The sequence below is a fragment of the Montipora capricornis genome, chromosome 1 (genome assembly GCF_036669925.1).
Source record: "Montipora capricornis isolate CH-2021 chromosome 1, ASM3666992v2, whole genome shotgun sequence".
NCBI lineage: Eukaryota > Metazoa > Cnidaria > Anthozoa > Scleractinia > Acroporidae > Montipora > Montipora capricornis.
In genome coordinates this window covers 46837721-46851732 of record NC_090883.1, presented here as the reverse complement: position 1 = coordinate 46851732, position 14012 = coordinate 46837721, and the positions used below count along the sequence as shown (strand labels likewise).

General features: G+C 40.6%; 1 protein-coding gene across 1 annotated transcript in view; it reads left to right on the top strand.

The window, feature by feature from the left end:
* The window catches only part of LOC138015595 (uncharacterized), a 14553-nt gene extending 1094 nt beyond the window's left edge, over positions 1–13459 (top strand). The window contains exons 1-7 of the mRNA XM_068862680.1: positions 1–2861; positions 5395–5523; positions 7351–7463; positions 7713–7780; positions 8522–8670; positions 9175–9297; positions 12632–13459. The exon at positions 1–2861 is cut by the window's left edge and continues 1094 nt beyond it. Of these exons, the coding sequence (XP_068718781.1) occupies positions 1–2861; positions 5395–5523; positions 7351–7463; positions 7713–7780; positions 8522–8670; positions 9175–9297; positions 12632–13032 (3844 nt within the window). The 3' untranslated portion in view covers positions 13033–13459. The remainder of the gene's footprint in view (positions 2862–5394; positions 5524–7350; positions 7464–7712; positions 7781–8521; positions 8671–9174; positions 9298–12631) is intronic.
* The last annotated feature ends 553 nt before the right edge of the window (positions 13460–14012 follow it).

The window sequence follows — 14012 nt, the reverse complement described above, 5'->3', positions numbered from 1 at the left end:
GGAATCGTTGGAGAATGATACTGTAAATGAAGCAGTAGAGCTTGTTTTTAGAACGCGAGCAAACGGCACACTGATCCGCAGAACAGAAGCTCATCGTTTGTTCATCCGAGATCTTCTGGAAAAGAATTTCAATTTGACGTTGAATGACGTTGCCAATTTGACTAAAGCGCTGGAGGCCTCACTTATCAATGCTTCAGCCCCGTGGTTATTTGAAAGCTTCGTGAATGCGACGATTTCTTACTTTGGGTTAAATTTAAATGATATTGTTGGCACAATGCAAGTTTCCAAAGATGAACTCTTCAATTTGCCAAGGCAAGAATGGTTGAATGTTATCTCTGCCATCATTGACTCCGTATTAAAATCCGAGGCTGCCAATCTTCAAATGTCGATCGAGGACATGCTTCAGCTACTGGGCATCTCATTGGTCGAACCTTCCATCTCCAAATTGAAAGATCTCATAAGGGCTGAAATCCGGGAAGCTAGAGAAAACAAAAGGAGGTTTGAGACTGATCCAATAGACTTGTATTTATCTCAAAATTCTGTCTCTAAGGAAGACTACCTGAACTCTACGGTGCTCTCCTTGGGGTTAGAGGCAAGTGGTTACAACTCAAATGAGCTCAAACGCCTTTACGGCTTCAGTGAAGACGGAATTTTCATCCTTGGATCGTTGCGTATTGGTCAGCTACCACTTTATTGCGCTTTAAATACGTCTGCTATCAAGGGCAGAACATTTTTCAACATTACAGCTGAATTAGTTGGATATAAAGGGATCCCTGCCAACTGCAAAAGCACGAGATTTTACCTTGCAGCTCGCGTAAAGAACATGTCTTTGTTGCAGACAGAGTTTAGCCTCTTTACCAATTCCAACGAATCATATGTGATTCTCGTGGATGACACAACAAGTCTTCCTTGGCGACTAAACGTGTGGGCCTTTGATTTAAAAGCTGAGGATTGGACAGTATTGTACGTTCTAAATGAAGACTCATACAACGGACTAGGTACCTCTGGAAACTACCAATCAACAACACTTTTTCAAATATTCAACGAGTCGGTTCAACTACAGGCAGATAACAACAACAAACTTCTTTCGAAATTACAGGAAAATCGTGGTCCTACTCTGGATATTCTTTACAAACTTTTTGAAACCACTGAAGAGGAGCTCATTCACTTGAGTTCAAAAACAGAACCAGGCTATCGGGCTCTTTCTCCAATTGAAGTGTTTAGACTCCTGATCAGATACTACCTTGTTGAGAAATTTAACGTATCTCTTAATTCGATAGCTGTTTCCTTGGATGTGAAACCCGTTGATATTGAAAAGCTTTCGCCAACCGAGTGGCCAGAAATGATACCGTATGTAAAAGCAGAGATAATTCGCAGTGGTCAACATAAGCTGGGCGTCTCGCTGCACGATTTTGCAAAACTGATGCAAGCAACTCCCGATGGTCTTCAAAATTTCACACTTGCTCAGCTGAGAGACAAATGGAATGGTGCGGTAACTAGACTTTTGAAAGGAAAAATGGCCCTTAGAGAAAAGCCTGTGAGTCAGGATGCATCTGAAATCGGAGTAGCAGTGTCGTCGTTGAATGATGAAACAGTTTTGGCATTCATTGAACACAGAGTAAACGTTACAAAGGACGAAGTAGTTATTTTGTATAATTTCAGCTCTATGGCAATTGATGTGTTAAGCAACTACACCTTTGAGGAACTTCCTAGTCTTTGTGGTTTGTCTAAAGACAGTTTGTTTCAGAAAAAGCCCTTCGACATTATTGTATCTTTACTGGGATACAACAACGACACATCGTGTACAAAGGTATCAGCGGTAGCTGCGGCATCTTCCATAACTGTTGAAGAATGGACCACCAAATTTGGCCTCTATGTTAACGACTCTGCGAGTTTGTTGTTACTGTTTGAAGACCTATTCAAGTTACCATGGCCCAAGATTGCATGGGCTGTAAATGCTTCGTTAGCCGATTGGCCCATTTTGGGGGCGGTGAGTCTTAACAATGTCGCGGATTTGACCTCACAAACTACTCAGAACATGACAAGCCAAAAATCATTTCGAGAAATAACAATGCAGCTTTTGGGTCTTCCCGAAAACTTATACGCTCAGTATGAGAGTACCTATCGCTCCAGTTTGGTAAACCACGCGTCTGATCTGTTCGGTGTAAACGCTTCCAAGATATGCTTTGTCAACTGTGACATTGTGGACATACTTTGGAATTCCCTTCTACAACTGAATATGGTGATAACGTTTGATCCTTATGTTTTGCCGCAGGAGTTAAATTCCTCTCGTTACGAATTCAACCTGACTATACCGTCACAATGGCCTCTTTTGGTGCAACCAATAATCCGTGAGTCGTACTTAAAGGCCTCCTTACCACTTGATTTGGATCGCGGTCGATTGTCAAGTCTTTTGCAAACAACAACTTCAGCTGTACTTGACCTGAACTTGGTACAATACCAAGCGATGTTCTTTGAGTCCATTCGACCGTTCATTGACGCCAAGTATGCTTACAGCAATTCTCGGCTTACAGACCTTGTTGCATCCAAAGGACTCACTTTGTCAGCTGTTAAGGACAGAAGTGTTTTCGCCGTCATCGATGCAGTTCTTAGCGTTCCTGTCCAGAATGTTTCTTTTTTTTTCAGTTGGACAGAGCAGGGAAGGGCCAAGCTCAGAAGTTATCACCTGGTTGAGGTAGCCAGGTACAGAGGAACAACACTGGAGAGTCTAGGAAATGAAACACTTTCTGTATTGGTGCAGTACATCTTCAGTTCCTTAGATCCTCCCACCATTCCTCCCACAACGCTTCCTCCTTGTAAACGAGGCTTTGAAAGAGTTGGCAACGCCGTCACTTGCTCAGGTAACAGGACCTTCACAGCTAGAAAATGTTAGCAGTTCAACTGCCTTACTGAACTGTCATAATAAATAAGTTAAATTAACAATTAGTATATACTAAAACAGTGGATAGTGTTGAACGCGTGCGCTGATTCGCTATTCAAACTCGGCTGATAGTTGCCCCGCGGAAATTTGATGTTCTTAAAACAAATATTTGCCCGAGAAGCGAAGCTTCGAGGCCAAATATGCTAGTTTTAAGAACATCAAATTTCCAAGGGGCAACTATCAGACCGATAGTTCCGAGACATAAACACTCTATTGTCTTTATTGTTCACTACTAAATTGTCTTCCGCGCGCCAGCTCAAAAATCATGTTGAATTATTTTCAACTTTATTAGACGAAAGCCGTGTCAGCCAATATAAAATTTGAAAAAGAAAACAAACAAAAACCCTCTTAACACAATTTCGATTGTTTATTTTCCATAAGGCCGCTTGTTTACAGAGGTATTTTCAGCGGACGACTACTATCCATCCGGGTATTTTCTATGGACGGGCACTATGGGCTGATAGTGTCTCTCCGCGGACGAACACTATCGCGTCACGTGATCAATTTAAACCAATAAGAATCGGAGAAAATTTAGTGGTGAACTATAACCTTTGTTAGTACATGTATATGCTAAAACAGTGGATAGCGTTGAACGCGTGCTCTGATTCGCTATTCAAACTCCGGATATCCTGTGTTATTTACCTCCGAGCAACTGAGGTAAAAATGGTGTCCCGATTTGCATCCGTGACAAGTGAAGAAAACATCCAAATTAATTTTTTATGGTGTATTTTATCTCACTGTTTTAGTATATACTAAAACAACTATTCACCTCAGTGTTGGTGGCTAGCGTTGGATATTTACCTCGCCTCTTCGCGGCTCAGTAAATAGCCACCTCCACTTCGGTGAATAGTTGTTAACTATTCAACTCCGCGAGCAATTCGCGCGGAATTTGCGCCCGAAAATGTTGTAATCTTGGCAGGATTAAATAACTTAAAATCATCTTTTTGTGTTATGTTATCTCACTGCATGTTTTAGTATATACTTAAACAACTATTCACCTCAGTGTCGGCGGCTAGTGGTGGATATTTGTTTTTGTTTTTTGTTGGGACTTACAATGGTTCCAAGAGAAACTGGAAACAATTCTTATGCTTATTATTTTTCAGTTTAAACTACTTCATAGGCGTTTAACGACAAATGATTTTCTAAATAAAATAGGCATTAGAGAAAACGATATTTGTACCTTTTGTACAACGGAAATGGAGTCTCTTTTTCATTTATTTTGGTCGTGTAGTGAGACGTCTTGTTTTTGGCGGGGCTTTATAAAATGGTTAGCCGAAAACCAAATAAAACTAAAATCCAACATTTTCACTCCCGATATAATAATTGGCCTGAGATCGGACACCCTATCTCTAACATAAAGCAATACTTTTACCAGGGGTTTCAATAGAAGCCGGTTACCGGCGGTATACCGCCGCCTGCGTTGCCGCACACCGCCGGCTAGTTGGCCTTGATTTTCACTAAAAATGCTATTATAAACTTGTCAAACTGCCGCCTTCAATGGGCTATCATGGACGGCTATTTCAGAAGTTATTGAAACACCTGCTTTTACTTCCTTGTTGCCAGAGATTACATATGGTCTTGCAAAACAAAGGAAGTACTCCCAAAAATAGAAAGATTTCCTAGTTTTCTATCTTCTTTAGTTTTAGTACCTTATAAATCTTAAACGGAATAGATTAATAATTTAGTTAAGAAATCGCAGTAATGACTTTTTCCTTTTTTGTTTGTAGCTTACTGAATACATGTATGTTATGTAATGTAATGTATTATTGTATTCCGGTGTAAGTAAATGTTGTTATTTAAGAAGTAAAAAAAAAAAAAAAAACAATGCTTATGCAAAATTTTGGAGGGACAAACAAAGAGTATTATGGTATTCTTGATACTGGCTAATTACGATAACCTTCGATGAATGCGAGGCGCGTAGCGCCAATTTGGAAATAACTAACCTTAGCCACATTTAGGCACGATTTTAAATAAATTCTTAACGTAAATTTAAATGTTTAGTTGCGTGGATATTTCATTTTCTGTCTCATTTTTTTACATTTTGCAACAGCCAACGGAAATTAAGTGAGCCAATTTGAACGAGACGTAATTGTGCTCATTATAAGGCAGGGGCGTACAGGAAATTAGATTTTAGTCATCTCAGGGATAATTCAGGTCGAGTCCAAGCTGTTTCCACTTGCGAAGACCTTTAATTTTCTGGGTATCGCCAACACGGAATTCATTAATTGTTTTATCTTAAGTTGTTTTGGAGACATAAGCAACAAAGAAATGAATCGTGGAAGACACGATGGTCTATTCGAAGAATGACAAGTATACAAAGTGTGATTTTGAAGTGACTTCGGGCGCCCCTTCGCCTATGATGCATAGCACTGCCCCGCAATCCCCATCCACTGAAAAAAAAAAATCATTTCCTTTTGTTTTGAAAGTGGAAGAAATTTCTTCTTGTTATGCAGATAAGAATGAGTGTAGCTCTAAAGAGAGATGCGGTGTTGACAGCTTGTGTCAGAACTACCTCGGTGGATACGACTGCGAGTGCAAAGACCCTGGTTATTTTAAAGTCGATGTCAATGAAAATTGCGAGCGTAAGTTGTTACATTTTTTGACAGTCACGTCACAATTAGATCAAGGAACATTGTAACCCTTTGAGTCCACTGAGTGATCCGGATACGTAAATTCTCCTCACAATTTCAATGAAATGTCAATCAGACGGGTATTGAGAATGAAGAATATTATCAGCTTTAAAAGGTGTGGGGCACCATGAGGGTAAAGACACTTTACTCTCACGTTGCTCTCTCCACCCAGGTGTATCAATGGGTACCGGCGAATTTATCGCCGGGGGTAGGCCTGCGTTGGACTAGTATCCCATCCAGGGGGGAGTAGAAATACTCCTAGTCGCTTCATTCTACAGAAACCGAGATAAGCTCCGGCGTAATGGGCCACTTGGCTCGTAAGCAGACTTTACCTAAAAGGTGTGATCTTGATATAACACCAAATTCTCACGACTTTCCAACAATGAAATCCATGGTACTAGTTAGGAGAATGAAGCTTTTGATCGTGGGAATGAAAGGGATAAATGGCGGATGGAGGGTCCACTTCCAAGCATCCGTAGAAAGATCCAAGAAAGCGGAAATTCGTACTAATTTTCACGGGACTTCATCAGTTTTCGCGATTTTTAAAAGATTAAAGACCCACGCGAAAATTAACTCCGCGAAGTTGATACATTGTTATGTGATCCATCAATCAGAGTAAGATTATCTCGTCTATTTTCTCTATTTAAGTTTCGTTGTTCGAGCTCTCATCGTCTCAATCAGTATAATCTTGTTGTATACAGTTCCTGTCAAAGATCCTTGGTACAGTCGTCAAATCTCATTCCTATCTGGCTCCTTGTAACTCGCGACAAAAAGCTGTTTGTATTTATTGCTTATTTCTCCGTTCCTTGTCGTCCAGTTCAATAACAACTTTGTTGGAACTGATTTGTAATCCTTATTGCACAAGAGGTGATCTTCGGTGCTTCGTATCCATAACTTCGACGTAAACGAACTGAGACTGACTGTGTTAATGCAAATCATTATTTTGACAATTTTCGCAAAATGTAGTTTCTTTTAACATAATTTTTTGCCAAATCGCTAAATTTAAGTCCCGCGAAATACGCCTTTTCTATTTTCGCGAAATGAAGTTCCCGCGAAAATAAGTACATCTGGCTGGGGTGCTGTGCTCCGAGATCATACATAAACCACCAATGTCAACGAAAGACTGGACCCGGTAACCAATTGTTTCCACCCTGCCAAAACTAAAACTCGGGACGCCATCTTGTTTGGACCACTTTCGCTCTCAAGTTTCGTATAGAGTGAAGTTAGGGGTAAAAACGGAACCTCCATTGATATTATGCGGAAAAACGCTTTAGGTGGTTTTGACAACATTGCCACATTGCTGTCCTCTCACTTTGAACTCTTAAGCTGAGGTCTCACGGTGGTTCCAACCAGAGGGCCGCCTTGATCTTGTCAGTTGTGCTTTAGTGCGGGCAATATATGCTTGGTTCAATCTTTTTTGGAGATCAGTGTTTTTCACTCATCTGATTGGCACCCAAGTGTTTCGAAAACAAAATAAATTGTTCGCACAACAACACTATCATGGTGTAGGCTTATAATAGCTTTTTGTGTTCACTTGTGGAGTGAAGTGTTAATGGGAATTTAGGGGCATATTTCTGGGTGTGGAAACTGAGGGGAAGCGTCAGTGGACACTTATTGACATATACCTCTCTGGACGTGCAACTCAGTAACCTTTATTTCTGGATTTTCTGAATTTTTTTTCACTTTTCATTTCACTTCATTTTTGGATTGATCTCAACGTTTTCCTTGCCTTCTTTGTCCGAAGTATTAACTTCCTCTCATGTCCGTTTATCTTTTAAGCTTGCGAGACTTTTAGCGGCACACTGACCATCAATAACAGAGAGTGGAATTTCCCCCTAAAGAACAGATCCACGGAGGATTTCTACGACATGAAGGAAGATTTTGAAACAACGGTAAGTAGTAGATATAATTGTTTCCCTCGGAAGTCTTTTCTCTCTGGCCTTTTGACGGTAAAATGTAGCCTGTGTAGAATTCTGACGTGGGGGTCCAATCTGTTTCCATCTTCAGTGATGTCCACAAGCGTTGATTCTCAGTTCAGAAGGCCCACCTTTTTGGTAAAAGAAAGCAAATAAGAGTTACACCTCTTCCTCTCAAGAAGCTACTACATCATTCATTAACAGACTGTCGTTGACTTTTTTTAGGTGAACAAGGAATTAAAGAAATCTTCTGTCGGCGAGTACTATTATGGATGCAGGCTCAAGGATCTCAGGTATTGGAGATGACCTTTAAATGTGGACAGCCGCCACTTAATTAACGTTTAAGGGACCCTCCACTCCCACTACTTCCTTTTGAACCAAGTGAACATTGATCATTTGCAAAGAAAGCGTTTGTGTCACAAAAAAATGACTGTAAGAATCGGTTATTGAAACTTTGAATTTCCAAGGCGCCACCATGCATCTTCAATTCTTATGAAGTGTTATGTACAAATAGAACGCGTTTTTTTCACAATTTTCTAATTTGATTTTCTCAAATTGATTATAAACATTTTCTGTCTCCTATATAAGGTTGTCTTTGGTAGGGGTGGAAGTTTCTTCTCAAAAACTGTAGTCTTTTTGTTCTCTCGTTTTCTCCTTTTCTCCAGTTGTCGTTTAGTGAGCATCGAGCTTAATCCTTTCTCTACTGAAGAGTGGTTGTTTATTCGGCTTGATAAATGTGGAGGCATTGTGCCACAGATGAATACCAACCTTGCAACCTAGTAGTGACGGCTATGAATAGCCCTATAAGGCTCATGAGCAAAGCGAACGTGTTAAACACCATACTCTTCATGTGGCACACTTTGCATGTATGCATTCATGCATACGTGCATGCATACATACATCAGTGTATATATACTTAATTGACCGCTCCCTTCAGGGACTTTTCAGGGCCAAGAAAACGCATTGATACACAACAAAAACATCTGCGTAGTTGTTTTTTTCTGATGCTACTCTTTTGGACTTTCTTTTGACAGAAGTGGGAGTATTATAGTGGATTTCTTGATTTTCACAAGTCCAGACTTTGCCGGAACAATTCAGGATTTACAGGACGCACTCGTAGTCCTTGTTAATGATCCGGGTTTAAATCTCGGTTCTTTTACCGTAACCGCTTCCGAAGTCGCAGGTAAGCACTTAGACCTTTAGCAGACTGTGCACAGTATGGGCGTCTGATTCTTAGTTGAAATAAGAACTGAAAGAAACTTTGACCAGCGGTCTAAGGCAAAGTAGAACAGCCTGTCTTGGGATAGTAGTGTTCTTGGACCAACGGGAATGTTTTGAAAGGCTGAGAGAAGGTGATGATCACTTGTTCACGTCACTGCTGGGCTGGCAAAAACGAAGTAACCACTTCAAAAGTCTCAGGTAAGCAGCTTTAAACCTTTAGTACACTGTGCACACTATGAATGTCTGTCAGAACTCAAACTCGCGCGTAGTCTGGCGTCCCTAAGGGCTTTCTCTTTGGAGTGTGTGTTTGGCCTCCTCCGCCCAAATAGCAGCAGTGAAAAGCCTTTGTGATGAGTTTGGCAAGCATTGTCTCTTTCTTTGTACTGTACTTTACTTAATTAATTAATTTCCATTTATAGTAGCGAAATGTAATTGTTCACTGACTCTTCTTTGTTTTTAGTCGAAGATTTCGACGAATGCAAAGCCCACCAAGACAATTGTGGGCATCACGCTACGTGTGTCAACAAGGAGGGATCGTTTGAATGTAAATGCAATGATGGCTTCGAAGGCGATGGCATCTCTTGCAAAGGTACGTAGAATAAAATAAACTACCGTTGGCTCAGTTGGTCGAGCAAGTCTTCTCGGATAAGGACTATTAACTGTAGACCCCGTCTCAAAACGTCTCAACTCTGTGGGACGTAAAAGAATCCACACACTCTTCGTGAAAAGTTGGCGGGACAGGACACCCTCTGGTGTTGGTATATCGTCTATTTCTCAGAGAATTAGAAAAACCGGCGCGAGACTGCATGTGTTATTTGCGGTATGTAAACCATTACCATTATCAAAAATAAATGAATGAATGAAATAATGAATTAGTGAATGTAGAAACGAACGCACGAAGCAATTTCAATTTGTTACGCCTCCACAGAAAAGGTGTTGGACCCCAGAATCCACAAATATCGGTTTTTGGGAAAACCAGAGCAACCGCAGTTCAAAAAAATCTTTCATAAAAGAGTACAGAAGCAACTAACTCGATGTACATTTGACGTCGAGTCCGAGAATTGAACCTTGGACAGAATTGTCTCGTCAACACGCATCCGTCCCTGCTCTTCTATTGCTTTAAATTGGCAAAATTAATTTTGTGCTCTTCTTCTCAATCGCACAGCTCAGACGTTTATCATCAGCTGAGTTTTCGTTTCGTTGCTTTAGTCGTGCTGTCTTAGAAAACCAATGTTCCTAGTTTTCGAAAAAGGACTGACAAAGACGATCACGATTTTTGCATATCTTTAGGTCTAAAGTTAAAGCTAATAAGCTTGGAAGGAAAAGGAAAAGGAACTTTATTTAAGTGTCTAGTAGATTTAGCGCTGGAGCACTAATTGGGGACACTGTAAAGTGAAATTAACAATTAACACAACAAGTCAAATGTTGGTTTTTGAGGAGAGGGGAAACCGGAGTACCCGGAGAAAACCTCTCGGTGCAGAGTAGAGAACCAACAAACTCAACCCACATATGACGCCGAGTCGAAGAATCGAACCTGGGCCACATTGGTGGGAGGCGAGTGCTCTCACCACTGCTTTCAATAAATTTGCTGATGGGGCTTTCTCCCTACTAGAGCCTATATTTCTGCATCCCTCCAACTCTGACGAGCTGTTCTTTCCAAATCTCGACCGTTTATTATTCCTTAAAAAATACTGATCTTGGATGTTTAACATTTCTTCCACGCACGCGCTCGCACTGGACGTGCAGAGTTGTTTTTGTCTATTTAAAAACCTATTTTTTTGTGGCGCTTACCATGGCCGTTGCCGTTACTTAAGCTCCATCGGGAAGATTAAGCAAAGAAGACGCCTACAGAAACGAGAACGCCACAAAGCAAGAATATTATTGGTTCAAAAAGGAAAAATAATCGTGCTGCACGTGCAGCACGAATTTCCGTGCATTGTTTTGCCGTATTCCACAAAACAACGTGACATCACCAAATTTTAGGTTTTGACCACAGCGGAAGCATATAACAATGAATCATTCATTTTTTATTTTTCTTTAAAACCGTTCGTACCCATGCAGTTACAGGATAGTTCGCCCGTATTCTTGGGTTTCACTCACGTGATCAACAGCCATGTTTTTCAACGAAAACAAAAGAAGACGTTAGCATAATAATAGCTTTCAATTCCCGGAGGATTGGATCGGGACACCAACATGGCCGCCATTTCATTGTTTGGGGACACCAACATGGCGGCCGTGACGTCATGTGAAATCCAAGAATTGTACAACTTGAACAAGACGGAGTAATCGTGAAATGCTTGCGATAGATCCAAGTTACTCCCTGTTGTCAGGACGAGGTCGGAAAATAAATGTGCCAAAAGGCAAAACGCAAGCGCGAGGGGTGCAGAAATATTGTTTCTGTGGCGTTTTCATCTCCGTTGTCGTCGTCCTTGCTTGAGTCCTGTGGCTCAAACCAATTTAAGCAAGGCTCGAATACATTGTGCTAGCGTAATTTTTGGCATAATTTGAGAAAACTAGCATAATTTTCCCGTTTTTAATTCGCATATTTTGATAATTGTGGAATCATTTTTGAGTTTTGACAGGCACGTTGATTCCGAAATCCCAGTTATAGGATGACGTTGTTCGATGTTTTAGTGGTAGTTTACTGAGCCCGGATATGGGGCCTGCCGCGCTAGGTTGCACGGGAACCGGAACTTCCAAAGCAAACCATGTCGGTCCCAATACCTCTCATAGGGAAGGCTACAAAATGGCGTCGGCTAAGCCATTCGAACGAAAACATTTGTATACAGCCCTCTCAGAGAAATGATATGTATAGCTTACAAGAATAAACGGTTTCTGATTACAGAAAATGCATTTTTGCACTTATTTGCAATGGTTTTTAAAAAGCATAATTTTTTTCGTCAGCATAATTTGGAAAAACGAGCATAATTTTAGCATAATTTTGACAAAAATTGAGCACTGCTAAAAGCATAATATGCTGCTTTTACTAGCACAATCAATTCGAGCCTAGTTTCAGCTTTCTTAAAAAGTAAAAAGCAAAAAGTATTGACCGCTTAACAACAACGTTTCATATAACAGAAGTGTTTTGGTACATATGAAACATCAATTATTGCTTTACAAGATAAGCTCATAATTGTGACATAATTGGTTACCATGGCAGCAGGAAATCCATTCAGAAACACCCTATATTTTGTTTTCTCTTGCTTGTATCTCTAAAACGAATTAGGTGAGCCCCCCCCCCCCTCCCCCCCATCAAGTGATTAGCTGGCCGAGATAAAACTATTTGCAAAGTTTTAAGTAATTCTGGGTGGCCTGCCAGATGTAGAGCCACCTTAAGTTCTCGAATTTTTAAGATGGCTCAGAATTTTCTTTAACTTTGCGGAGAGTTTCAGCTCAGCCTGCTAATAACTTTCCAGCAATGAAAAATGGGGTCACCAAGTTCGTTTTAGAGGTACGAGGTACAAGCAACTGAAGACAAATTATAGGACGTTTTAGATACAATGAATCTCCTCTTGCTATGGTGACGTATTACGCCATTATAATGAACCCATTGTGTTAAGCAATAATCGGTGTTTCATTTGGTATCATGACATTGCTGTCTTGGGATACAGTGTTGTAGAGTCAATCCTTCTAATAATACAATCCTTCTAATAGTACAGTCTAATGAAAGCGTTGAAAAACAAGGAGAATTAGAGAGTGCATACGTTGCCAGATGCTCAAACTTGAAAAGAGAAACCAATGCGCAGCTCATGACACTTCCTCTTTATAAAGCTCTCTTTTTTTTGGTCTCCCACGCAGCCGTTCTTTTGTGTCGATCTTCACCATCCTCGTCAGTGTGAAGAGCGTTGCGCGACGATGCAAAGAACAGCTGCTTGGGAGACTATCTCTTTATTTACTCTTGGTTTTATTCATTGACTTTGCAGGGGTTTTGACGGATGAAGGAAACTCAACAGAGGTTATTATTATCGTTTTATCTTGTTTTGTCGCCCTCTTGATCATCATCATCGGTGTGCTGGTATGTCTGTTAAGACGGAAACGAAATGCAGTACCTGAAATAACCACTGGCGATGCTCCAAGGGCAAATGCCCCTGACCTAAACACTCGCAATGATCCCTCTCTTGACCAGCACACGTCAACGCAACGACTTTACATGGAACTCTCTCCCAGGCCTCCATCAGATATAAAGCCATATGCAGCTTTGCAACACAGTAACGCAAGTCATGGGTACTATAATGTGAGCTTCTCGCGAGAGGAAACACAAGCCGACGAATACGAAGAGCCACTGCCCTTTGGAGTTCAATCAGCATATGAAGAAATTATCTAGGTATGAAATCGGAGGATGGGGTTGGGAGGGCAGTGGAATGGAGTGGAATCGTTTGTGGAATATTTGAACTCGAAAGTCCATTACATGGTCGCTCATGGAGTCTGATGAATCTCTTTAACGAACAGTGGTCGGGGCAGGGTTAAATGATAATGCCACCAGAAAAAAAATACCTTAGCGATCGATAAAAAAAAATGACGAAAAACGTGTTTTTTTAGCTGTAAGAAAGGTGCTAACAATATTATTGCTGTCAAGGAACTTTGAGTTTAATTTCTGGTGTGAAATTTGCAGGAAACCTAACTATTTTCGATCTACTCATGTCTTCGATCGTACGGTAAAAATGGCGCGACAAAAACATTTGGGCTAAGCTGTCAGGTACTGTAGCTGTTGTGTATCATTTTTTGCATGGAAAACCGCTTGTCAAAAATACTTTTTTTCAAATCCCTTCCAAAAAAAAAGGTGAAGAGATGAATATCAAAAATCCGGATTTAGATTTAATCCGAAGTATCCTCCTCGAGTGTGGACACTTTGGATTTATGATCTGTTTTTGGATTTCGACAAAAAGGCGCAAAATCCGTTTTTGGATTCAAGGATCCGTTTTCGGATTTTCCCAAAATCTTACCTAAAGCAACGTATTTGGCATTTTCGTCGACGTGGCCAGCCGGCGTCGAAGATCTTAAAGTCCTTGTTGTTTGTGTGGAATCTCGAAAAGAGGCGGCTACTTGTTATAATTTAACTTTCGCCAGGAAAGAAACTTGAAGTATGAGGTTTTGTAGGCTTTGCCCAGTTGTTTAGCTGTTTATTAGGAGTGGAAGATCATAGATGCATAACAGTCTCATTTAAACGGTTTCCACATATGCTCAACATTCTTTTACCAAAAGTTGGACGTCTGATGTTTGGGAAATGATGGAAGCAAAAACAAACAAACGGTTCTAATATCGGGTCATCAATGGAACCAACACTTTAATTGTGAGGAACAAGAC